The following is a 25833-nucleotide window of genomic DNA, read 5'->3' as shown; positions in this document are numbered from 1 at the left end:
TTTGTAGAACATCGTTCTCGCAATCATTTCCAGCTCGTTCTTCGGCTCCCACGGGAAGAGTTGGGCTTGCACAAAGCTCAACCATCCCTTCTAAGTAAGGGTTTGGCGAGCGAGAGTGGCGGTGTAAGCTTAGATAGGGCACGAACCGTACGCCCGGGCGCACCGACAAACTCATGGTCGAGTACGGACCACGGCGGGTACACCTTGGTAGCTGATAGCTGGAGCGCAGCATTGTGGAGCGAGCAGCATTCCCAGCTCCGTATGTTTTATGGTTTAATGGCTTCCGTCGTGCCGAGTGGAAAGTCATGTTTTCGGAGGCAGCTTTCGACACCGGGCTTTCGTCCGTTGCGTCGCTACACCGAATCGAGCAGTCGAAGCAACGGTAGTAAGGGTCGTCCGAGGGGGGTGGGAGCGAAAATCATAATTACCACTAATTTAATGGTGCAAATTCTAACCGGCACGGGTCTGTAACTGCAATTTCAACCATTGCGGTAGTACATCGGAGTGTACATCGTAGCCACAGCCACATGTACGCCTCCTCTATTAGTGGAACACACCGGGGTGCGGGTACGGTTTGCCGTACCAGCGGTTACCATCCTCAACTTAAATCCTTTCGTTTAGGGGCAGGAAGGATTAGGAAATGGTTCCGAAACTCTCGTCCCTTCTGTTCGGATGGGTTTTTTTTTTGTGCCCACAACTCCGTTGATGTTTGAGTGAGGGTTAAAGCGGAGTAAAATTTTGGCATGCCGAAGATGGGGGCAAAAAAACGTATAAACCGACCCTCACTCACCACGGGTTTGCGTTTGCGGGGATGTAAAAAGGTTTTGCATTAATTTCTCGCTCTCTTGTCCGTCGCCTTTAACTTTTTTTTCTTACTTCCTCTCTCACTCTCTATTTGCATAACACCGTTACAGAACCACGAAATTCATAACCTCGAAACGTACACGCAGTATCTGGTCTCGATACAAGTGTTCAACCCGGAAGGATTAGGACCGCCGACGACCGTTCTGGTTATGACAGATGAAGGAGGTAAGTGTACACACATACCCTGTTGGACGGCATTGGATGGTGTTGGTTGTGCGTGTGTAAGTGTGTGTTTCACGCTGTGTACTTTTGTTCGTTGAGTTCGTATCGTTTGTGCACTTTCCCACCAAAAAGGACCATTCGAAAGGCGGTAGCTTCGAGAGCAATTGAACCCGCGCAATGTGTAGATGCGTCTTACGCATCAGAGAAAGAGAGAGAGAAAGCCTGCATTCATCGTACGTATGACAGCACGGCATTAAACACTTACCGCACAACAAACGGCGAACGAAACGGAAATAGATGTAGCCATCCAGCTCGTAGGCTTCTGCATAGTCACCAAACTGCAAATTGAATTGTATTGTAGGGTGTGTGGAAAATAGTTTAACAAAAAAGCGTTCTTTTTTCGTATGTTTCAAACGCTTTCAAACCTGACACGTGAACCGGGAAGTATTTTGTTTTCATTTGTAGACACACAATTTCCACTAAAATGTCTATCTGCAGTAGAGCGTCATAATCTAATTAATTCGTAACTGTACTTCACTCGTATTGTTTAAAAAATTGTAAATTTCTTCGAAAAAAAAAGTGAAAATAGAAGTAATATAAAACACAGTTACACGTGCAATTACATATTTTTTAAACAAAATTAAATAAACTTAAAAAAATCTTGATATGATTTCCTGCGGATAAGCGTAATCCTTTGTTCAAAAAGCCAGTGGTTCTCGCCAGATTACGTGTAATGGGAAATGAAATCAAATTTAAGGGTGGTTTAACTTCAACTCTGCTTGCAAAAACCGGCATTCCTGAGATGCACGCATCTGCAAGTTCTCAAAGGTTCTGTAAAGATCGACATGGCAGCGCAGGTCGTTACGCCCAATAGAAGAAGAAGGATAAGTAAATTAATTCGGATAAATGGATTCATTTTTTCTTCAAACAATATTTGAAAAGTGCTTTTCTTAAATTCATTATAAAAAACTTAAAGCAAAAAATGAACTTTCTGAAATTGTTTGCAGGTCTTATATACCTTCTCTGCTATAAAACTAGCTTATCCAGTGCAGTTGAAATGGAAGCTAAAGATTCTCAAAATATAGGTTTTTGATTACTATTTAAGCCGGTCTGGTGGTACAGTCGTCAACTTGTACGACTTAACAACATGCCCGTCATGGGCTCAAGCCCCGAATAGACCGTGCCTCCATACGAAGGACTGACTATCCTGCTATGGTAACAATAAGTCACTAAAAGCCAAAGCTCACGTCACTAGTGGGTTTTGTACCCACTTTGTAGGCAGGCCGTGACCGACAGCGGTTGTTGTGCCAAAGAAGAAGAAGAAGAAGAAGAAGATTATTTTTTTATGTATTGCTTTGAACCAATTTGGCCCCGGCTGAATGAAATTGGCAAAATATATCAGAGAACTTGTGTAAAATTCCTCTGACGAATGTGATACAGAGATGCATACTTTATGGCTAGCAAAGATAAAAGCGCTAAAATGCCACTCACCGATTTGAGTGAAAGTGAAGAATTTAGAAGAAAAAATGATGCTGCAATGATCCATGTATGAATAGAAATATTATCCACTAAATTGAAGCAATACGGCCGCAACCGTTCCTCTTCAAAGCAGAATAAAAAAAGAACAATGTTAAAAATGTAGCAGCAATTAAACACCACGTTCCCGATAGGGCAGTATACAATTTAATTTCATTCGCGTGGTGGGTGCGCGTTGCAGTAATAAAAGTGGTAAAAACAAGCCAAAAAAAGGGGAACCATTTCCAACGCTGTGTATCGGGGTATGCGAATTCTTCTCCGGCACATATATCTATCAACAATAGCACACTGCCCACCCGCGCGAGCTTTGGGGTGGTTCACATTCACTCTTATTAATTTCTCACACATCCCGCTTATTCCACTATATTCCGGGCATGTATGGGTGGAACTTTCGGGATTCCATCCCCCGCCGTTCTATGCTATCATGCTTTATTTTTCAGTGGAAATAGAAATAAGCGGATACCAGCGTTCCCTATTTCCGATAGCAATACCCGGTATCACGGTTAAAAACGCCGCTGCAATCCCGGCTCGGAAAGCGGAATTCAATGCAACGGGACACAAGGCGGGACACTCTTTTTACATGCCTAGATATGATGCTGCTGCTGCTGCGTTGCGTTGGGTACGTTTAATAAAACTCCGCTTCGTGTGTGTTATTTCATTCCGGCAAAAGTGACAATACAGAAATAGAACCATCGATGCACGGGTGGCCACTAGGGAAGAAGAAGTCTCCGGTGACCGCTAGAGAAAATGGAATAAAAAGGTTTTTTTTTGCCATCAAAAACGCCTCACACATGTTCGCGTTTTATGAGATGTACTTGCACTGCTTGTTTGCGTCTGTGTTGTCTCCAACACCTTTGCAACACCGATCGAGCGGCCGGGAATTTACAATTTCATGCAAACAATGCAGTGATCCCTAGCACAATAACGAGCTGAGGCGAAACCGGTACTCCGGTAACACGGTGTAACGGGTGCCCTTTTGGGTGTGCCGTCGCCATCGTGTGCGACAAGAGCATGTTGTTGGTTTTAATCACGTCCACGGTTTTGCTCCTTTTCGCGTTCCCGATCCCGATCATCCATCGGATCTAAAATGAAAAGTGACCGAAACCCTGCGATAGCCGTGCAAACGTGTGTCCGGGAACACTAGACACACCCGGCGAATTGACCCGACGTGTCAAAAACGACGCGTTTTGCTGGTCGTTTGATTTTGTGACACATTTCGTAAGGTGAATGGTGTTACCTGTTTTTATCATCCAAGCGGACCATATCCTGCTCGGTGCGGTCGTTCGTTCGCAGTGTATTTGGCGCTTTGAAGCTTTGGCGGATTATTCGTTTTAATTTCCATTCCCGAATGGGGTTGGGACCGATGCATATGCAAATGAAGCGTTCTACCACGCTAGTGCACAGATGAATGCTCCAGGCAGAGATGGATCGTACGAGGGTGGGGCCTTAGGCCCAGGAAGGATGTTGTTTTTTTCGTTGAAGCACAAAACATTATTATTTAAAAACGAAACCTAGCAGCAACTCGTTTCGTCATCCCGAGCTGCATCTGGTGTAAGCGTTGTGCGATGCACAGACACACACACACACACACACACAGACAGTAGCGCACATACATTTGTTATGCAATTTCTGCCGGCTATGCAAGGATATAATCATCACGGCTAGAAACCGGGAAAAATATCCTTTCATGCTTCCATCGCTCGTTTCCCGGTAGAAATCCCACTCGGGAGCTCGGGACGCAGTGGCGTGATGCTGGCGCCAAAGCAAGGCAACGCGCAAAGAACGCAAACGCAATCGGCCGGAAGGCAACGATGCGATGGTAAACTACAAACACTCACACGCCTCGGCCCGGTTGTGTCTTTTCCCGTTGTTCCCTTGCGAAACAAAATAACCGAACGAGATGGAGTGTATCCCGTCCGCCCACCCGCAATGGGATGGGGGGGGGGGGGGGGGTGTTTTCTGGCAGCCGTGAAATGATGTCAACGGTGCGCACACGGCAGTAAAACTTGAAAGCATCAAACCCCATCATCTTCCGCGACGCATTAATTCCCGGGATGGAAGGATGTATGTATGTAACAGTTTTGCAATTTGTGCAGCCACGAAAAGCCACGGTCGCGCCATAAGTCTCGGCCACGTTTTCCGTCGCATCCGTCAGCGTACGGAGCGCGCTGGCGGGAGTAATTCCTTCCCTGGGTTGTGTTGCTTTGTCTTCGGTTGTGAGTCCGTGGCCATGAGTTGCAGCGTAGGGGGTATGCATGTCACGGCGGGGGCAAGGGGTAATGTTGCCGGTGTCATCGTTGTCCTCGCGCATATGTCGAGCGGTGAAGACAAAGGGGCGTCATTCTTTTTGCTCGTCTTGCACTTGCGACGACGCCCTCCCCATCTGAGCAATGCGAGAATGCGAGTCAAGTTTTCTGCCGCATCAGTTGCAGTGCGCCAACAGTGGCAAAAAGTGAAGTACCCGCGTGTGAGCAGTGGTAGGGACATCTCTGGGCGGACGGGAGTAAATGGTTCATCATTAGCAAAGTACATCTCCCAATGGACTAGTGACTGTGGCGCATAAGAAAAGGCAAACATACAGCGCCAACCTCACCAAACCCGTACGGAGCGCGCGCGAGGGAGCAATGCAATGCAATGACGCTAAAAGCATGGTCATACATATCCGTGTGGCAATGGTGAATGCCGGAATGGGCACGTGCTTGCGGCACACCTTCGCGGGCTGCACACCACCACCACTGTGCTTGGATGGGAATGGGAAAGAAAAGGCGCTCGCGCCTCTGGTACCCGGGCGGTGGGCATCCAAACCCTCTGGCCGCCTCTCTCTCGAGATGTCTAGCCGGTTTGGTGTTGGTGGATACGCCAGACGCTAGATTAAGAACGACTCAATGCTCCGGTCTTGCGAAGTTTCTCCAACCGTCACACATACGACCACTTGCGAAATGACGGTGTGTGTGTCCTTCGCTCAAGTGGATCAAGTGGGTGCAGAAGAAACAAATCTAACAAAAGGACGCCAGAATGATAGAGAGAGAGATAGGGGGCGATAGAACGAAAAAAAAGAGCTAACATCCCATATAATGAGCTTTGTTTTCCATCCGAGCTATGATTGCAACGTCTCCATCTTTCACTGCTAACGAGCCAGCACCGACGACGACTGGCGACGCAGGAATGGCAGGCCAGTCGCCACTCGCTTTTCTTTGCACTTGCATCTCTAGGAACCATTTGGCACGTACAGACCCCCCCAATTGCATACAGCCGTTCGGGTTGTGTTCTATCTATCCGTCCATTTGGGCTCCGTGCTGTGCGGTGTCCTTCTTTTTGCCATACACACACACTTCCAAGCACACACACACACACACACACACACACACACACACACACACACACACACACACACACACACACACACACACGATATCCGATCATCAACCTTGGTACCTTGGTGAGCAAATTCTTCACCCTAGAAGCACAGCATCCACAAGATTTCGAGTGGCAAGAAAGGTGAAGAAAATTAATTTCCAAATTCCACAACGAAAGCATTATGAGTAAGGGAGTGAGAGGCGAAAGCACGGTCTCAAAAAATGCACTAAAATGCGTGGCATACAGTCGTGTATGCAGCCAATTAGAGCTACATGATGCAGCGTGTGACAGTTGACAGGTTTGCCTGTGTCGCGCAATTCCAAGCGCAAAGCTTTAACGCTTTTCATCAACGCTTGCTGAGTTTGCTTGCTGTTGCTTTCCTTTAAATGGCATCCTATTTCCGCATGAGAACTTTTGGCTGTTTTAATAAAACGCGCGCCAGGATACGTTCATGCTTCATGCGGTTTCATATTGACGAGACAGTCCCACACGCTGGGGCATCGACTTCCCGGTACTGCGTATTGCGATCGTTCTGGCCTACCCCTAATAGGATTACCGATAGACGATGGGTTTCCACCGGTTGTGAAACCCGAGACGCAACGAGCGTACAACGCCTGCGGGCAATCATTTCCCATCGACACACTTGGTGCAGAACGCAACGAAAAAAGAGCGGTGGAGAGAAAAAAAAACAAACCTAAACCCCCCGAATTGAACTTTCTACTTTGCCAACCTCGAAAACTCTTTCCCCTGGCTAACTTCTGCGGTTGGCTGTGTTGGATAAGTTCGCATCTTTTCTTTTTTGCGCTGCTTTTCTTCGAGAAGAATTTTGATTACCCATGATCCTGAGGGGGTTTTCGCTGTCCCTCTGCTCGGCTGTCTGCTAGCATATCCTCTCGGGCGGGGCGCGGCAGCCGGTGGAATGGTTCCAGGGGCATTCAATTATGAAAAGAAAATTATCACATTTCCACATCTCGGCCCCAGCGCCGTAGCCAGCGCCGTCCTTTGGGGATAGCTTTCACGAAGCAGCCAGTGCTTAATTATTATAATCGTTTTAGATGCTTTCCGGTGCAGCCTAGTAGCACTAGCATGAGTCGGTTTTGTCTTCTTGATTTTCACTGATCTACAAAGTCAATATGTGGCTTTCTATAGATAATGAGAAGGCTGGCTATGAAAAAATCGATAACTATCCGTTCCAACTATGCTGTCTATTGCATCGTTCCCAATTTAGACAAAGGCAATTTTAAATCACAGTACGTATGCTTTACAGGGTTTCACACTTTATCTCAAGACCGCGGGACCCCTTCCCGAATCTGTCTTAGCCAAAGCCAAGACTGCGGTATGATGCTTGAAAACGTTGATGATACCTGAATTCATCGGATGCAATGCTGAATCTGCGGCACATTTCTCGAAACACACTGGTCCGCGCCGAGGACATGCGGTCGAATATTTTTTTACACGGATAACCCTTGTGTACATCAGTGTACTGAAAACAACCTATTATTTTTTTCGTGTTTTTACAAAAAAACATTATTTAAACAGTTCAAACTACTTTCTTGACACTTGTAAATATTTTAATTGCAGAAATATGCATTCACTCGTTTTATTAAATTGTCTTTTTTGGTAAAAACACGAAAAGGATAATTGGGTGTTTCTCATACACTGATGTACACAAAGGTTATCCGTGTAAAAAAAATATTCGACCGCATGTCCTCGGCGCGGACCAGTGTGTTTCAAGAAATGTGCCGCAGATTCAGCATTGCATCCGATGAATTCAGGTATCATCAACGTTTTCAAGCATCATACCGCAGTCTTGGCTTTGGCTAAGACAAATTCGGGAAGGGGTCCCGCGGTCTTGAGATAAAGTGTGAAACCCTGTAAGACGCGTGATTCTGGCTTTGGCTTTCAGCAAAGCAACTTTTTTAATCAAGGTGCGTTTTTCATTACGCAAAATATGTTGTGTTAAAATGCTGATTTTTCATAAAATGCATCCCAAAATGAAAAGAAAAACATAAAAATTTAACGAGAGATTAAATTCATATTTGCAACGGTACGATTGTACGACCACCCAGCTTACCTTCAAAACTCACCACCAGAGAACGCTGCCAGCTGTACCGAGCTGTTCGCGAAGCACCCTGTGCCACGGGAGTGGCATCAAGCGTTCGGCCTTGCACGATAAACATACGGTGACGGGCCAGACTGTCAAAACAAATATGGCTTTCGAGCAAAATCGTACCGTAGGCAGGGCAGTGTTTAAATATGCTAAAACATTGGTGAAAATGTGCGTAGGAAACGGTTTTCCGCGTAGTAAATGAAGCCGTGAAAGTTTTCCGCGCGTCGCACATACACATCCGGTGTCCGAGTGGAGTGAAGCGCGTGCGAACGAATGGGTCGCCTGGGCTGAGCTTGGAAAACAAAAACTGGTCACAGCAGAGCATCAAGAAGAAGAACAAGCAGAAGAAGCAGCAAGCACCGAAATCGATCGAAACACTCCGTGCTCCCCATACGCTCCGGCATCAAAGCGAGAGCGAGAGAGAGAGAGAGAGCGAAAGCAGGAACAAACCTGCCCTGGCCAGAGCCCGTGAAAAGTTTGCACTGTGGTCCCCCGAGTGAATCATTCCAACTCCTCCCTTCCTGCGGGTCGGTCCGGGGACACAACCCGCGCTCCCGACCGTGCCCTGTGCACCGGAGCTCAATTGATGGCAATTGAAGCTGTGAGCGAAGCATCCGTCGAGAATTAGTGGGGCGGCCACTTAACTGACCTTTCCCCTGCAATTGAATGTGTTTTCTTCCCTGCGCTCGAGTGTGTGTGTGTGTATGGACCCCAACTAAACTGATTACTTGCGTTGTGGCCGCGTTATCGAGCGGAGCCGCCCGTGTGTCTCGTGTTTGAGCTCTCCCATTTCGACGGCGTAAAATGAAACGAAAATCCAAATCTTCCCGTGCAACTTTAACCCTGTGCGCTTCCATACTGGAAGCCGTGGTGTGTTGGGTGTAGAACAAAGAAACAAAAAAAACACACACACACACACAGATCCATCGGAACGAAAATCGGCAACGCGAAACTCGTTCCACTGCTTGTGCTTGTGCCCCAAACTGTTCGGAAGTGCAGGGCACGGCGGAAACAGGAACCGACCGGTCCCGGGGTGGTGGTACTGGTGCATAAGTGAAGCGAAGAGAGAGAGAGAGAAAAAAACGCCAATAGTGCAAGTTTTACATCCGATTGCCGGCCTACACATACGCGCACACTCCGGCCCTGCAACAACCATTACTCACCGCACCCGCACCCGGCAGTACTAAAGAAGGGTCCCCGTCCTCCGTTTTTTTTGTGTGGGAGAGTGAGCGGGAAAGCAAGCGATAAAAAAGAGGCAAGAAGTACGAACGAAACAGTATTCTACGATGAAGATTGCAGCCAGCCAAAACACGATGATGCCCCCGGTGTCAGGAACCCTGCTGGTAATAGTCGCTTTCGCCACCAGCACGTTATCGGCACTTCCTACGGAATCGACGGTTCCGCCACGCTCGAACAATTTACCGCTGGAAGCAATCCACATGACCAGCACACCACCACCGTTACCCCCGACGGAGGCACTAGAAAGCACTCCACTGCTGCCCGTGCCGGATCGCGAACCCATAGCGTCCGTGCTTCATCCGTACGGTGCCGGCGATGGTAGTGCCGACGATGAGCTCGAGGACCAGGACTTTGAGAAACCCCGCGTATTGCCGCTGAAGTCTTCCTCCTCCACGCCGGCACTGGTTCGTGTTGTGCCTATCGAGCAGGCGGCAAGCAACGATGAACCGCACACTTCCACGCACGATCCAACCTTTTCGGCCGACGACGATATTGGTAAAGACACGTTTCCTCCCCAATCTCAGTGTGCGCTGATGGGCTGATAAATGAGACACGCATTTGTCATCATCATTTTTATGATCGATCTCACATTTCCTCCTCTCCGCAAATTGGACAGTCGAATTAATTGTGTGTGTGTGTGTGTGTGTGTGTGTGTGTGTGTGTTTTCTTTTTCTTTTTCTTCCTGTGTTTGTGTGCCTTCTCATAGAACCAAGCCCACCCCAGAACCTGACCGTGCTGGAAGTCACATCCACGACGATCAAGCTGACCTGGCGCGAACCGGAAAAGGCTAACGGGGCCATCCATGGCTACCGGGTGTACTACATCCATCAAAACCAGACCGATCTGCACATGCCGATACTGAAGCTGAACGAAATGCAGAACTCGGTCTATCACTACACGCTATCGAATTTAAGTAAGTGTCCCTACACGGGATGAAAAGTGCGCTTAGCAGCACCTTTTTCATACCGGTTTGTTTCTTTTCCTTCTTGCTATTCCCCTCCCCCCTTCACAACAGAACCGTTCACCGAGTATCGCATTCTGGTGACGGCGTTTACGAAGAAGCACGACGGCAAACCGTCCGAGGTGACGCAGCGTACCGATGTGAGCGGTCCCAGTGCACCGAAGGTGGTCAACCTGACGTGCCACTCGCACAATGCACTGTACTACGGTTGGCGCATTCCGCAGACCTTCTACAATACGATCGATCTGTACATAATTAGCTATCGGAACATTGCGTACCACGAGTTTCGCGAGATACGCATCACGGTCAATGCTTCCATCATGGAGACTTCGGTACGTTCGCTCGAAATGGTTTATGGAGCGAGGAAACGTATGGAATGGTTGAAATTTTAACTTATTTTCTGTTCTTTTCCCTCCCTCTTTTATAGCTGATCATTCCGAACCTTACGAGCAACGCGGTGTACGAGGTAAAGGTGCGCGCAGCATCGACGAGCGTTATCAATCCGAAGCAAATGATACTCGGTTCATATTCCGAGCCACGTAAGGTGAGAGTGTTTATTCGCGGCCCCCCTTCCCTTTACGAGATCACCCTTCTAATGATCTTCTCTGTACCGTTCTGTTTACAGATTTCACTTCAACCCAACTGCGAGAAAGCTCCACTAAAGTCGCAAAGACAGGCGTACGACGATTACGACTTGGCGGTGCTGGCCGGCATCGTATTCAGTTGCTCCGTGGTGCTGCTCATCGCGCTGGCGCTCATTCTTTGGAAGTAAGTGGTTTTTTCATAGCATTTTCACTAAACATTATCGCTTCTAAAACAAAACTTCCGGGTTGGTGTGGCAAAGTTTTGGAATAGGAAAAAATTTTGAGTACCTTATGATAACGAACGTTTGGCCATCTGTTGTGCAAACGCACCGAATCAAGTGTGTTACAGCTGCTTCGTGACCAGTTTTACAAACAAAAACGTTAGACGCGTCTGCGCCCCATACCTGGGGTTCCGGGATTCACTTTCCCGTTTGTTGTGTGTTGAGTTTTGTTTCTATTTTATCGCTGCACACCGCGACGCTTATCAAACCCTGCACCTGTGCTGTGTAATTTGTGTATGTGGCGTGTGTAAACGATGGACACTGCTGGGCACTAAATGTTTGTCAGTAGTAGTGCGTATAGAAGTGAACGAAAGCGTCGAAAAGAAATCGGTTTTATGATGGTGGTCGATTTCGCGCTACAGCTTGATACCAAATGCAGTGAAGCGACAACATTGCCATGGCACTTTGGTTCGGGAAGCGTGCGAATGAACGCGCAACAACAGCTGACGGCTGCACACACGAACCCGACACGCGTATCCAATTTCAAACGGCAAAGAGCCTTGTTTGGATGATTGTTGTACAAACATAGACGATCGTCTAATGTTATGTCTTTGGGCAAAACCGACCGAACAATATGGTTTTATTGCAAGTGAATCGATCCACCTATAAGGGGATTCTAAACTAGATAAAGAAATTACTTTTATCTTTTCCTATACCTCTTGGTTTTGATCGAATGACGCACAAAAAAATGTCTGTTTTAAAATTATTTTAAAAACGAATTATCAGTGTTCATAGCAGTATTCAGTCTAACAAAATAAAGATAGTTGTAAAATAGATACAAAAATTCTTTACCTATAACTACATGCAATTTGAACTGCACAATATACTGAACCTAGTTGTTTTGTTTGTTAGTTTATTACAAAAAACATCATTAATGTTTTCTTTTGCGCGATTTTGTAAAGTGGTTCACACCACAGATACATCGCACCAAAACCATCGCAGAAACATCTAATACTGGCCGTAAGAAAGATAAAAATTACACGAAGCGCGAAGCGTCAACTGCTCGACACTACCGCTTCTCCATATCTCTCTTTCTCTCTCTCTCTATTTCTCACCGCGGAGAACGCAGTCGCGCGTCGCGAACGTCTTGCGTACGCGCGGCGCGAGCTTGAGCGCTCAGTTTTTGCTTTGCATCGCTTCGCGCGCACTCGTGCGAGCGTCGTGAATCGGTCAGATCGGCCAGTCAGAACCGGTCGATCGGTGGTTCGCCTCTAAGGCATCTAAGCAATTGCTATATGCTCTAAACAGCTAAACGACTGCGACGACGCACCCATCTCACATCGGCGGTCAGTAGTGACAAGGACGATCTTGAAAACCTTGGAAGCTGTGTTCGTTCGCTCCCGCGGCGCACATTCGACGCGATGCTTTAACATGCGTGCAATTCCATTCCAAATGTGTTTGTGTGTATGTGCGGTGGTTAGCGGTGATTTGGTATCATTTAAACTTTAATTAATGGATGTTTTATTTTCTAAGAAACTGGAACTATTTCTTCCGTGAACGAAATCAAAAGCAGCTTGTTGAAAAGTACGCTCAAGTGTCTTTGTCCAGATGGTGGAAGATAGTTTGAAAATAACTCGTGCGATTTATTCATTCATTCAACTGGTGCTAAACATTTCCCGACGTTGAGGTGCTGTGTTCGACGCATTTTGCTGCCAAGAACCATAATGCCGCCTTGGTGTGGATGGATTAGGTGAGTTTTACTTAGGAAATACTACACCACGATGTTCGCAGCTAGCATACAGCGACGATTGTCTAAGGCGTACGTATGCCTTGTGTGTAAGCTGATGTGAGTAGAAGTGTTCAGAGATCATTTAGCGACGTGAGTGATCTATTGTTAGTAGTGTTCATGGTGACGATGCCACGTGATTGATTGCTTTTTTAAATGGTAGAATAAACATTATAACTACAATTCGACGATCATTGCTGCTAAGACGCGTTTTGCTGGGGATCTTTCCATCATTATTGCATTGTACTTAAACAGCATTCAATGGAACCTTTCAAAGGAAAGATGGACTACGTGTAAAATCATTTGTTCATAAGCGCAACCGCAACCCCGTTTGCTAATCGTTTTCCGGTCGCGTCAATCTTTTCAATTACTCTGGAATGAATAATTGTCAGCGTGTGTGTGATTCATCATCGTCAGATAGGGTGGAAGAAGGAAAAAAACTGTCAGTAGTAATAGAATGATATAACCTTATCTCACCTGTGCCGAAAGCAAAATTAGCGTTAAACAATTAGTCGGCCATGCGGCGGGAACGGTACCGTCCGCGCATCAACAGTAGAGGAGGGGATACCACAGCGACATACGATCATGGTGGCATTGGTGACAACAACCACGACGAAAGCATGGAAAAGCTCTAGACATAGAGGAAATTGCATGTTTGTGGTTGGAGTACGCTTTGATTTATGATTTTTTGGAACACAAGGTGCGGTTCTGTTGTGCGCAGGCTTGTTAGAAGTAATAAGGGGTACGATACTTATCTACTCTTGCGAACTGAGGGCAGCCGAGATATATCGCCGAAGTGTGTCAAGATGTTGCCTGGCGACGGGTGCTCTTTACAGCTGCTTTGGTACGATAATAATCACAGCAGCGAGCTTTTTATCAAACTGTTTTGTTTGTTTGTGTGTAAGATCCCATCAAGGTACAGCAGTTCGTCAGTGGTCAGTGGTTGAAAACCTTGTGATTCCAAGATGGATAAAAAAGAGTCCTAAAATTGAGAAGAAGAAGAAAAGGCCGAGGAATAACCGATAACCGATGGTGGTGGGGTGCCAGCTTCCTTGTTGTACTGTATCAATTTATTGTAAGATTCGTCTACTTCCTGGTGATCGATAAGATAGGCGGGAAACATACAACAAGACTAACCGTACCCTTTGGCTTTGAAAGTGTTATTTTTCCTCTCCCATATGAATTGTATCCCTCATTGCAGCACCCTTTTAATGTTTTATCATCGTGTATGCTATATTTGCAGAAAGTGTTTCCACGCGGCCTATTACTATCTGGACGACCCGCAGCCTTGTCAGGGCGCACAGGCGGGACTGATCGATTGGGAAGCACCGAGCGAGATCGGTGGTGAAGTGCGCGGACCAGTGGCGGTGGCCGACTTTGCGAAACACGTTGCCCAACTGCACGCGGACGGTGACATCGGTTTCAGCAAGGAGTACGAAGCGATCCAGGGCGAAGCGCTCAACGATGAGTACCCGTCGGAGAACTCGCAGCATCCGGAGAACAAGGGCAAAAATCGGTATCTGAATGTGATCGCCTGTAAGTGTGTGTGTGGAAAAGTGTGGTAGAGTACCAAAATTCACGCTTTCTCATTTCATACTTTCTCAACCTTTTTCAGATGATCATAGCCGGGTGCATCTGCGACAAGTGCCGGGGCAGAAGAAACATCTTGACTACATCAACGCTAACTTTATCGATGGGTACCAGAAACCGCGCGCATTCATCGGCACCCAGGGCCCACTGCCAGGCACGTTCGATTGCTTCTGGCGGATGGTGTGGGAGCAGCGCGTCACAGTCATCGTGATGATCACGAACCTGGTCGAGCGGGGCCGTCGGAAATGTGATATGTACTGGCCGAAGGATGGTACCGAAACGTACGGTATTATACAGGTGCGCCTGGTCAAGGAGGACGTGATGGCGACGTACACCGTGAGAACGCTGCACATCAAGCATCTGAAGATGAAGAAGAAGAAACAGTCGCAAATGGAGAAAACCGTCTACCAGTATCACTACACGAACTGGCCCGACCACGGTACGCCCGACCATCCGCTGCCGGTGATTAACTTTGTGAAGAAATCAACCACCGCCAACCTGCCGGACGGTGGCCCGATAGTGGTGCACTGTTCGGCCGGGGTCGGCCGAACGGGAACGTTCATCGTGCTGGATGCAATGCTGAAGCAGATCGAGGCGAAGGGCTCGCTGAACGTGTTCGGCTTTCTGCGGTACATTCGCGCCCAGCGCAACTATCTGGTGCAGACGGAGGAGCAGTACATTTTCATCCATGACGCGCTGGTGGAGGCGATCACTAGCGGTGAGACAAACATCAAGATGGATGCGATCGGTGGGTTGGTGAACCATCTGGATTACATCGATGCACAGTATAAGGTGAGTGTGGATAGTACACCTGTTTTTTGTAACCAAATCGATTCATTTTCTGGGTTTTGTTCCTTTCTCCTTCGCCAGCTTATTGTGAGTTATCAGCCCAAGGAGATCAATTTGACCTCCTCCCTGAAGCCGGTCAATGCAATCAAGAATCGTAGCTCGCTGGTGCCGTTGGAGGGTAGCCGGGTGCATCTCACGCCGAAACCGGGCGTGGAAGGAAGCGACTACATCAACGCCACCTGGCTGCACGGTTTCCGCCGGCTACGCGATTTTATCGTCACCCAGCATCCAGTGATCGAGACGTTCAAAGACTTTTGGCAGATGGTATGGGATCACAATGCTCAAACAGTAGTACTGCTCTCGTCGGTGGACAATATGGTAGGCGGAAATGTTTGGCAATGACCTTTCAAATGTAACGAATAGCAACGTACACTCATGCACTCGGTTTTTGTGTCTCTTCTTTAGTCTTTCTTGCAATTTTGGCCTAACGAGTCGGAACCGATCGAAAGCGACTACTATCGCATCCGGATGGTGTCGGAAACGTCGGAGGATAATCACATCGTGCGAAACTTTGTCATACAATCGATACAGGACGATTACGAGCTGAGCGTCAAGATGCTGGAAAATCCTGGCTGGCCCGACATGAACAACACGCGCTCGATATTCGACTTCGCCGTGCGTGTCCACGAACGCTGCAGCGAATACAGGAATGGGCCGATTGTGGTAGTGGACAGGTAAGTGATTCGTACAGTCGTAGTGATTGCTCAGCCCGACAAACGACAATTAACATGCTTCCGTTGCATCCCGTCCCCAGATACGGTGGGTTCCAGGCGTGCCAGTTTTGCGCCATCAGCTCGCTAGCGATGCAGCTAGAGTACGACCAGACCGCCAACATTTACACCTACGCCAAACTGTACCACAATAAGCGACCGGGCATCTGGACGTCGTACGATGACATTCGGCAAATTTATCGGATACTGTCGTACATGCCGAAAGATCTCGGGCTGCTCAAGTGCACCGAGCTGCGTACCGAGTTCGACGATGCGGCCATGATGACGGCGACACCCGACCTGTACAGCAAAATCTGCAGCAATGGCAGCATTAACAATCAGCTCACCGGTGGCACCCCGGACGGGGTGGGCAATGGCACAACGACGACAACCACTACAACGACCACCTCGATTAATGCGCCGCCGGGCATGACGATTCCGGGCGTGGTAGCGGGCACACCGAACTCCGTCTGCCCACCCATGATAGGGATCGGTGGAACGACGCCGCCGCCACCCGCAACACTGCAGAACGGTGGTACCGTGATCGTGAAGATGAACGGTGACGACAACGACGAGCTGTCGGTCGTGGTAGCCACCGGCAATCACCATCTAAACCTGGACCACAATCAGACGTAAATCGTAAATCTCCCAACTAGTTTGCCCTGGCTGCAGAAGCTTCCTGCGGGTGAATGCGGGCGAAAGTATTTATTTGCATTTAATATGTCCTTATTTTTGCAAGGATTTTTTGAGGTTATTGCTGAAGAGAGGAGCGAGGCGCAGAAGAGACCCCAATGGCTGGAACGCTCCTATCGCTTCCCTCTCTTTGGTGGCCGATTTGTCATATTTTACCGGACAGCATTCACTTTTATACCGTTTATAAATACGTCGTGACCAATTTATACAGATATAATTTAAGATCAGTATTTAGTATATGTAATGTAACGAATGCGCATGCCGGGCCCGATTGCTGCTTTTGTGCGACGGCGCCACCAACAGCACCCGCTGTTGTGAGATATTACCATTTAGTACTCGTTAATCCTTAAAGGACCTTTACCGAACTAATCCTGATATGCAACTGCGAAACACACACACATACACCTACACAAATATGCACTAAATCTAGTCGTCAAAAGTTCGGTATAAAAATGCGCGCCACAATTGAGCGCTTTGGTCGTAAAAAGATAGTTGATTTAACTGTGTGTGGCTACCAGTCCACCCTGTAGCATCCTACAGACACTGCAAACTATTGCCAGCAAGCAAATAGTTCTTGTTCTAAGAAAACGATACTGCTCAGCCAATGGTAGTTGTGCATTTTTATTATTTCCCTTTTCCGCTTATATTGAGGAAGATTTCTATCGAGAGAGAAAAAGAAAAAGATAATCATATTGATTATGATTCCACAGTTTCTACTACTTCATTTCGTGTAGTGGGTTTCGAACGAATCTCGTGGAGCTAGCGCTCCCCTCTTCGTTCGATCGCGCTCATTTCCAACTCATTGGTGCACGGACGTTAAGTTCAGCTGCTTAAGTGCCGTTGTTTACGACAAGTTTAGTACCATAATACCTACAATAGTTACGATTTGTATATAGTCATTATAATTGCCCCATAATTACCGCTAAGCAAGCATTCGAATCGCCCGGGCCATGTCGTACAGAGTGGACAGCTGTACTGGAAACACTCCCCACAAAGGACGAACAATCCTTAAAATGCGCAAATATCCGATCCTATTCCAATTGGTTGTGTCTCATACGTAACACCACTGGATGCGCGCACCAGTGTCGGATCCGTTTGATTTGAAATTCAAATATTTTATGTCGAACTAAGTCAGCCCAAACGGTCGTTAGGCCGCACAATTCAACACTCTTTCTACATCAGCATGCCCCAAGGTACAGGCCATAGCTCGCTCATTTGGCCAATTGACCATACACAGTGATGTGAGCAACAAACAGTAAAAAAAAAAACAAAACGTTATTAGATAAAAGTAACGTTAAGATAAAAACAAATCATACGAATGAGAGAAAGATAGAGAGAGGGAGAGAGACAGAGAGAGAAAACGATGAGATATAAAGACTGGTTTTCTAAGCTTCTTGCCCCGTCTGTCAACCTTTAGACCAAGCAAAAGTGTGGACACAAACACGCAGCACAAATCGTACACCGGCGATACGGCGACGCTGAGTGAATAATAGAACAAACCGATATCGAAACAACTTCTTCAGTATCGAACAAAAAGTGCAAAGTATAGTTAATGGAAGCGCGCGTGCGTTGAAAAACGATGCAAAACCACACAGAAACCCCGGTTGGATATAGTTAAGAAACAGAAAAATGCACACAAAGACTTTAGAGAAAAGCAGGATTTGATTAAAACATTTCTCATTCCCGTCACCCACAAATCAACGCCCTGATAGGCCGCCGTGATGATGCGTGAAAGATGCGTGCTGTGTGCCAAAATACATTCAATCTTTGCACAATTCACGAAGCTAAGTCCCACACAAGGTGCACACACAAGGGAGTCCACAAGACGGCGCAACGGCCGCCCCCACCAGCTGTCCATTATAAAAGGAGCTGCTACATTTCCGGGCAATTACACATTAAACAAATGATAAACAGCGTCAGCACACAGTCAAAGGTCCAGGATAAGGCAGGAATAACGTCGCGCGAATTGGGTACGGTTATTATAAAATGTGATTAAAACTAGATTGTAGAAGACCGTAGAGAGCAGGCCCCCGCACACACCACCTGTGTGTTGACAACAGAACTCAAATCCCTGTCTATTTTCTCTAATAGAATCATACCTGTTCCCTCCCCAAGTGTGAATGCGCTACGTGCGGCTGAGAGTTTCCCAATTCCTATTAGTGTACACAAGGGAGTTTAGCGCATAGTTTAGCGAAAACCAACGAAAGCTACATTAGTTAACGAGTATCACACAATTACAAACACACACACATACATACAATCGGCTAGCATTCATATTTGGAGTGTAGCGAAGATTTGCCGCCTTAACGAAGGCGTGCAAAGGTTGAGGGAGAAGAAAATTTCGCTGCAAACGTGTGCAAAGGGATTGATACTCAAGCAGCCGTTTTTTACAGTTCCTTATCCTTAGAAGAAACGAATCAAATCGCTCAACTCTCCTTCCCCCAGCATCAGCTGTTGTGTCGTCGTGCTCTGAAGAAGGGGGAAAAGCATTCCACATGGTGTACCCCATTCCCGATTATACAGTGGAACACACAGTATTAGGAAAACTTTTACCACATACCATACCATCATCATCGTTCCCCACGTTCTTCCACGATTAGTCAGTATTCCGTAGCACACAATACAACAACAGCACGCAACGTCCCAGAAGAACATAAAATCGAACCGATTAATTAGGAGCGTACGCGACTACAAACCAAGTAGCAAAAACAACATCGCATAAAAGCCAACACGTTCACAAGTAAACCTAGTAGAAATTTCAACCGTGTATATCTCTTTTAGCTAAAGAATTGCGAATGCGAACCACTCGTTGCAGAACAAACAAACAAAAAATTAGGAAAATTTTGCATACCCGCACAAAACAAACAACGTCGATAGGAAGGAAGGAAGGAACGTGTAAATCACACCCCCCGCGTTGTGCTGAACGCAGTAGTAAGTAAAGTAAAAACTAAAATCAAACATTAAGAGAGGGCACTAGCTCGATGGTGCCACGTATTACAACTACTACTACAAACTACTACTACAAACTACTACAAGAACAAAACTGAAAAAGAAACCAAATTTAAATTAGGCTTGAAATAAATTATGAAAAATTAAAACAAACTACTTTCCCCTGTGAAGAAGACAGGAGCAAGGGAAGCACACGTGCCCGCAAGCATGGAATTATTGTTTGTTGTGCAGGTGTCCATGAATAATGAAAGGGGAAAAGGAACGAATGCTTTGAACAAAAACGTTGAGTAAAACAAACAAACAAGAATGATAGAAGAATGAAAAAGTCCGTTAAAGTAAGCGCCAACGAGCGATCAGTAACGATCTCCTACCAGACAAGAACAATCGTATTGCGGCCCGTGCCCCCCGCAGTGCTCTACAGGTGTGTGTGATGTATTTGTTGCCCCGGCATGATGTGAACATACATAGTTTTTAAGGATCCACTCCACTAAGGAAACTTCACACCGTAGCAGCGGGTCAGCAGCGTCCCGGAATGTTGTAAACGCATCTAAAAACGAACGGATCATTTGATCGTGTTGATAAGTAGCAAAACAAAACAAACAAACAACTGTATGCGCACAGGCAGAACCGGCAGATGATCAATGATTAATAGGAACGAAGTGGATAATAGAAAGTTATTCGATTAGACTAGCGATTTAGATGGACTGTTGTGGCCGACGCCATACCTGAAATGCACAAAAACAAACAAACTGAAAATTAGCCGCCAGAGGTACGCACCGGAAAGCACGCGTGCACGCACGCACGCACGGAGCGCAGATATGCGCGCGAAAACGACGTGCGCGTGCGCCATCCTTCGGGTGTTGTGATGGGTGGAAAGAAAGCATGGGAGCCTTCTCCCGCTGGGGCCGCAGTTAGAAATCGAAGTAAATACATGTAATATTTTATGTGAAAATTAAAACCACAACTGATAATACAAAAACCGTACAGAGCGTGACTGCTGACTGTGTCCGATTTTCTCTTTCTCGTTCGATAGTGCATATAAAAAAATACTCTCATGGCAGTTGTTGTGACTAATCGCTAACACAGATTTGGTTTCAGTTTTATTCATTCGTCGCGGCGTGGTGGTGCTCGCCCTCAGCTCAACCGTACGGCGGCGCGCAGTTTAGCCGACCTGCTTCTCGGATTTTCGGCCACCTCCTCGTCCGTCGGTACCATCACGTGCTTGTGCATCTGCTTCCAGTGCGGCTTCATCATCTCCTGCATCGCCTCCGTTTCGTGCGCCAGCGTGTGGCTAACGTACTGCAGCGGAACGCGGCTCGCCACATCGTCCACCACGTGCCCGGTCAGATGGCGCTTCACGATCGTGTCCTCGAGCGAGTGGAACGCGATCGTTACCAGCTTGCCGCCGGTACGGAGCAGATGCTTCGCCAGCACCATCCCGTAGTTGATTTCGTTCAGCTCGTTGTTGACGAAGATACGCAGCGCTTGGAACGTTTTCGTCGCCACGTGCGCTGGCCGGCGCAGTTTGTCCTGGCGGAAGTCGTACGTACCCTGCCCGCCGGCCGACTCGCCCTGGCTCAGACAGTGCGCCACAATGTTCGCCAGCTCGGCCGTCGTTTCGATGCGCTTCACCGTGAACCGTGCATTCACGATCGCGCGGGCAATCTTTTTCGCCTGCTTTTCCTCCCCGTACACCTTGAGGATGCGCACGAGATCCGGTTCCTGGATGCGTGCGAGCACCTCGGCCGCGGACAGCTGCTCGGGACAGCGGTCCCGGTCCATGCGCATATCGAGCGGCCCATCGTGCGAGATGGAAAAGCCACGGGCCGCTTCATCGAACTGCATCGAGGAGCAGCCGAAGTCGAACAGCACACCGTCGAAATGCCGCTGCCGATCAAGCCCCTCGACCGTGCGCAACAGGGCCGGAAGTTCGGAAAATCGGCCCAACAGCGGTACGATGCGGCCGGGAAACTGCGCCGCCATTTCACACGCCAACCGGTGCGCGAGTGGATCACGGTCGAGGGCGACCACCGTCGAGCTGGGAGCGGCCTCGAGCAGGGCACGCGTGTGACCGCCCGCACCGAACGTCATATCGATAAACACCTGGTCGCGCTGTGGCTCAAAAAACTTTACCGTTTCCGTTGCCATCACGGCCCGGTGAAGGGGCGCTTTAGCACCGGTTGCTACCGGCGAATAGCATCTTCGCGCGATGCCCTTTGACCTACCTAAACTAGTTCGTCCTACTATCGCTACTACCGCCACTGCCCCTCCTAAACCGTGCCACACCATCGTGCACCCCCCGTCTATTCTTTCTTCTTCTGTATAATCTCTAGGAACTCGGTGGACAACACTTCACGGCACTGTTCCCCGGTCAGCCCGGTGGCGGTCGATTTAAGGGTGCGCGGGTACCGGTTCGCGTGCACGTCGTTGACAATATTTTCCAGCGAGTGGAACTGCCGCTGAAGACGATCGTCCTTGACGGCGACAATGTTCGAGGAGCCCAGCACGGCCGTCAGCTGATCGCGCAGATACTGTCCCAAGTCGCGGCCCACCTTACTCTTGTCGACCGGCCACCGTTCCAAAAGGCTCAGGAAGTTCTTGTAGTGCTGGGACATAGTTCCGTGCGCGCTCTGCGATGATGGAGGTGAGGGGGATGGGAAAAGGTGTAAGCTGTTTTGATTAAAAACCGGGTTTTCCTGAATGAAAAGTGGGTGAATCGTGCAGGAGTGTTATGAATTACCTTTTGATTTTGATTCGATGCGCTCTACATCGATGCACAATTTCCGCAAGCAAGGAAAGATTACGCCAGAGATGAAATCGCCGTGTTTTGGGACGGGAAAAACTGGCAATGCTTTGTTGTGACAAATGGACACAGGGATTTCGTACGGTCGTGCGCAGTGACAGCTCTCAAACGATGAATGCGTTGAAAATAAACATGTGACATCCTACACACTGCGCTGGTTAGAATTTCAATTTGAAATTAATTCAGAGATGCGTGTATTTTTTTACTTTGTGTGTTTTTTTTGTCTCGTTATTACATTTCTTTCTCATCAAAAGATACAAACTGTTATGTAAAATACTTTAAGCTACTATTGGCCCTTCGATTATTTGGCTGGCGCAACGAAATGCACCAATACTTTTCCTGACACAGGATTCCACACCCCTTGGCCAACATCGATAACGATAAAATTACATCCGACACCTGAGCCCTGACCGGGTGCCACGAGCTGACACGCGATCGGTCGATATTTTCCAAACTGCGTTACGCTTCACATCGTTCCGCGACGTTTGGCAACCGAATGTTCCGCTGCTCGAGAGTGTCTCCGCCAACTTCGATATCCGATATCGAACGGGCGGGAACCAACCAGCCGCAAGGGCATGGCCCTGAGTATTCCGCTCCTTGAGAGACAGACTCCAATTGACCAGCAATGGTCGATTCGTGTTCTAAAAAAATGCCACCCTCTTGCGATGCGGTACAGAGAGATTGAATGGGTGGGCGAGGGCGAGGTAGGACGGTTGCATTAGGTTAGTTTGATTAATATCTTATTATACCGTCACCGGGTATTTCCGTTCTGTTGCACGAACAAACTGTTGAAACTGTCAAGCAATCTATTTTTCATACGCAAAATCTTAGCAATTCCAATGCACCCGGCAACATAGCCTAGCACCCCTTTGCTTTTGAAGTACCGCTGTCCAGTACGGCACAGGTACGTACAGCACCATGTACCCAGCGTACCTGTACTTCCCCTCCGAACGCACCTTTTCTTTTCGATATGCCAGTGCGTGGCTGTGTGCGTATATGCCGCATTGAAAATAATCTATGCACTCTGCTCTGCAGTTGGATTCGTTCAGTAAAAGCTGTCGCTGGAGGAGATGAGTCACCGGCAGCCCGTTGCTAGAAAGCGCGCCAAATGCACAGTTGACAGTGGCACCACCGAGCACGGAAGGTTGCGGTGGTCGGTGTTTAATTTATGGTGGCATTTTTCGTGCGTTCTGTGCATGTGTATTCAATATTTGTTAAACTAAACGCTAAGGTACGTAAGTAGAAGAAGGAAGGAGAGAGAGGATCATATTTGCACATACAACCAGTAGAGTGAGAGAGAAGAAAGAAAGCAGCACGCAGAGCAAAATGTGGTTTGCTTGGATGTGTTTCGGAACAGTAAACAAACAAAAAAAAACACTTTTTGTCCGGTTCAGTTCAGGGTTACTTTCCCATTCGATGTAATTGTTTTCTTTTTTTATCTTGTCGTAATATTATTTACAATATTTAATACAACACAGGGCTCATACCATTATAAAGGCATGGTGGACTTTTATTTATCACACGTTACTAAATTGTCAAATATTTGCAAAAATGTTTGCGCGGATTCAGTTTGGAATCGAACCTCGGCTGGGCTCAGTACATTGGAACATTATGTTCTGCTTCTTTTTGGCGTAATGACCATGAGAAGGGCATATGACGGCCTACTATACCCCCATATTTTCAAGAATTATGTTTAGTCTGTCCTTTCAAGGGGATGACCGATAATAGACCGATTGGAGTTCGATTCTGTTCGGTCTTGTAGGAACCGTCACTTCTATCGAATAGACCATCCGACATACCCTGTTAAGTCGAAGATAATTATGGTATAGATACATTGTATTTCTGAAATTCGAGTTAATTATGTTGTAATTAATTGCCTAAACCCACACTTTACCATCCTTGTGTCATTTCTTCACCTATCATTCCCAGTTCCCAATTGGAACTTCCAATCGGCCCGAATCCGTTGCGATCATTATTGCGTCAATCCTACATTTTCCCCCTTTCTCCGTCCCTGGGATGTCTTGGGGAAATCCGTAATCAACCATTTCCTGCCACTGACTTACTGGAACCGTCCCCGGGGACGCTCTGACTGCATGCCAGCCAGTACGTCGACTACGTAAGATTAATGCATCAATGCGCGGGGCGGTATCGTCATCATCACCATCACAGGGCCCCTTCGCTGTCACGTGTGGTGTCGTACCTGGTCAGCTTTATGCGAAGCGTTTTTGATTAATTTGCCTGCGAGCATTCCATTTCTTTTTTCTTCCACCACGGCTGCACGTTGGCCCTATCGGACGGCTGGCTGGCTGGCTGACTGGCTAAGATTAGCGCGTTCGATTGAACTAATTTTAACCACCAAACTGTCGCAATGCATTATTGTGCATGCTTTCGATTGGTTTCGCTAGGAATTGGCGGACAGATGATATCGGTATTGGTGTTTAGTTTGGGACTACGACGGGTTGGTTTCATCAAGGGCATTTTGTAGAACACTTTTCATTTAGCATAAGAGCTGCCGACTTACGCATTCATATTAGAGTGGAAGTTTTTTGATATATGTTTCGTATTTTATGCGATTTTTACGCGTATGCCACCCCTGAAAACAGGCATGGAACTATATATAATAATGTTTGCTTTGAGATTAAGCTGACCGATGTTGGTTTTAGTATCGATCGGCATTAACTCTAATGACTAATGCCTTCTAATGGGCTGGCTAAGGATCAATTAAGGAGTTATGTAATACCGGGCTCGATCTATCTGAGAGTTGAACCCAAGACGAGCATGTCGTGTAGCTATGAACGACACAGAACTCATAGGCGTATCAGAGAGGAGGCACGCACGGTCGAATACGCAAGGTTGAACATCATGACGATCATCATGTTGTGTAAATCGTGCGAGTTGATCACTGCGCCACGGGGCTGCTGTTGAAAAACATCGCTTCCCATCGGGATTAATATTGCTGTTAGTTAATCTTGGAGGCAGTCGTCAACAAGTACGACTTAACCACATGCCCGTCATGGGTTCAAACCCCGAATGGGACCGTACCCCCATACGTTGTACTTGACAGTATCCTGCTATGGGTAAGCAAAACGTCACTGAAAGGCAAGCCTACTAGTGGTACAGGCAAGGCCTTGGTCGATCACAGTTCCGGTACCAGTGAAGAACGATTGGTTTCATTTACCTCTTTCAATAATCTTAATTTTAATTCTTACTATCCAATACATTCATCATTGCGGAGCACTCCTTCGTTACAGTTAAATTTTTTGAATTTATATACAGTGAACCCTCTCTTATTTGACACCTCTCCAATTTGAAAAACCTCTCTTATTTGAACATTTTGCACAGTCCCTTGTTTTCCAGTACATTTTTGTTCCTCTAATTTGGAAAACCTCTGAAATCTGTGTCCCTCTTATTTGTGTATG

At 47.3% G+C, this 25833-nt stretch overlaps 3 protein-coding genes across 7 annotated transcripts in view; 1 reads left to right on the top strand and 2 right to left on the bottom strand.

Moving 5' to 3' along the window:
• LOC120961008 (tyrosine-protein phosphatase 99A) overlaps positions 1 to 20605 on the top strand; it is a 45624-nt gene extending 25019 nt beyond the window's left edge. The window contains exons 7-16 of one of the 3 annotated variants that reach the window (XM_040384547.2): positions 915 to 1029; positions 9975 to 10181; positions 10284 to 10561; positions 10657 to 10773; positions 10855 to 10997; positions 14064 to 14356; positions 14436 to 15202; positions 15281 to 15577; positions 15665 to 15933; positions 16014 to 20605. In XM_040384547.2, the coding sequence (XP_040240481.2) occupies positions 915 to 1029; positions 9975 to 10181; positions 10284 to 10561; positions 10657 to 10773; positions 10855 to 10997; positions 14064 to 14356; positions 14436 to 15202; positions 15281 to 15577; positions 15665 to 15933; positions 16014 to 16605 (3078 nt within the window). In that variant the 3' untranslated portion in view covers positions 16606 to 20605. Of the gene's footprint in view, positions 1 to 914; positions 1030 to 8111; positions 9764 to 9974; positions 10182 to 10283; positions 10562 to 10656; positions 10774 to 10854; positions 10998 to 14063; positions 14357 to 14435; positions 15578 to 15664; positions 15934 to 16013 lie in introns of those variants that run through there. The other 2 variants (XM_049606791.1, XM_049606792.1) reach the window with 2 other exon arrangements.
• Positions 20606 to 20672: 67 nt separating this feature from the next.
• Positions 20673 to 21900, bottom strand: LOC120961009 (probable methyltransferase-like protein 15 homolog). Its single transcript, XM_040384549.2, has one exon. It carries the CDS (start codon positions 21898 to 21900, stop codon positions 20746 to 20748), a length of 1155 nt encoding a protein of 384 aa, XP_040240483.2. The 3' UTR covers positions 20673 to 20745.
• Positions 21901 to 21908: 8 nt separating this feature from the next.
• On the bottom strand, positions 21909 to 22495 carry LOC120961010 (ubiquinol-cytochrome-c reductase complex assembly factor 2). Of its 3 annotated transcripts, none has more exons than XM_040384552.2 (2): positions 22352 to 22495; positions 21909 to 22307 (listed from the first exon to the last, which is right to left on the bottom strand). In XM_040384552.2, the coding sequence occupies exon 2, from the start codon at positions 22224 to 22226 to the stop codon at positions 21915 to 21917; it is 312 nt and encodes a 103-aa protein (XP_040240486.1). In that variant the 5' UTR covers positions 22227 to 22307; positions 22352 to 22495; the 3' UTR covers positions 21909 to 21914. The 3 variants fall into 3 exon arrangements, with proteins under 3 accessions (XP_040240486.1, XP_040240485.1, XP_040240484.1); XM_040384551.2 differs by having other exon boundaries at positions 21909 to 22241; positions 22352 to 22494; XM_040384550.2 differs by having other exon boundaries at positions 21909 to 22281; positions 22352 to 22493.
• Positions 22496 to 25833: the final 3338 nt, after the last annotated feature.

Source organism: Anopheles coluzzii, chromosome 2 (assembly GCF_943734685.1).
Source record: "Anopheles coluzzii chromosome 2, AcolN3, whole genome shotgun sequence".
NCBI classification, from domain to species: domain Eukaryota; kingdom Metazoa; phylum Arthropoda; class Insecta; order Diptera; family Culicidae; genus Anopheles; species Anopheles coluzzii.
The sequence above is the reverse complement of the archived record's forward strand: the minus strand, read 5'-3'. Positions and strand labels throughout refer to the sequence as shown.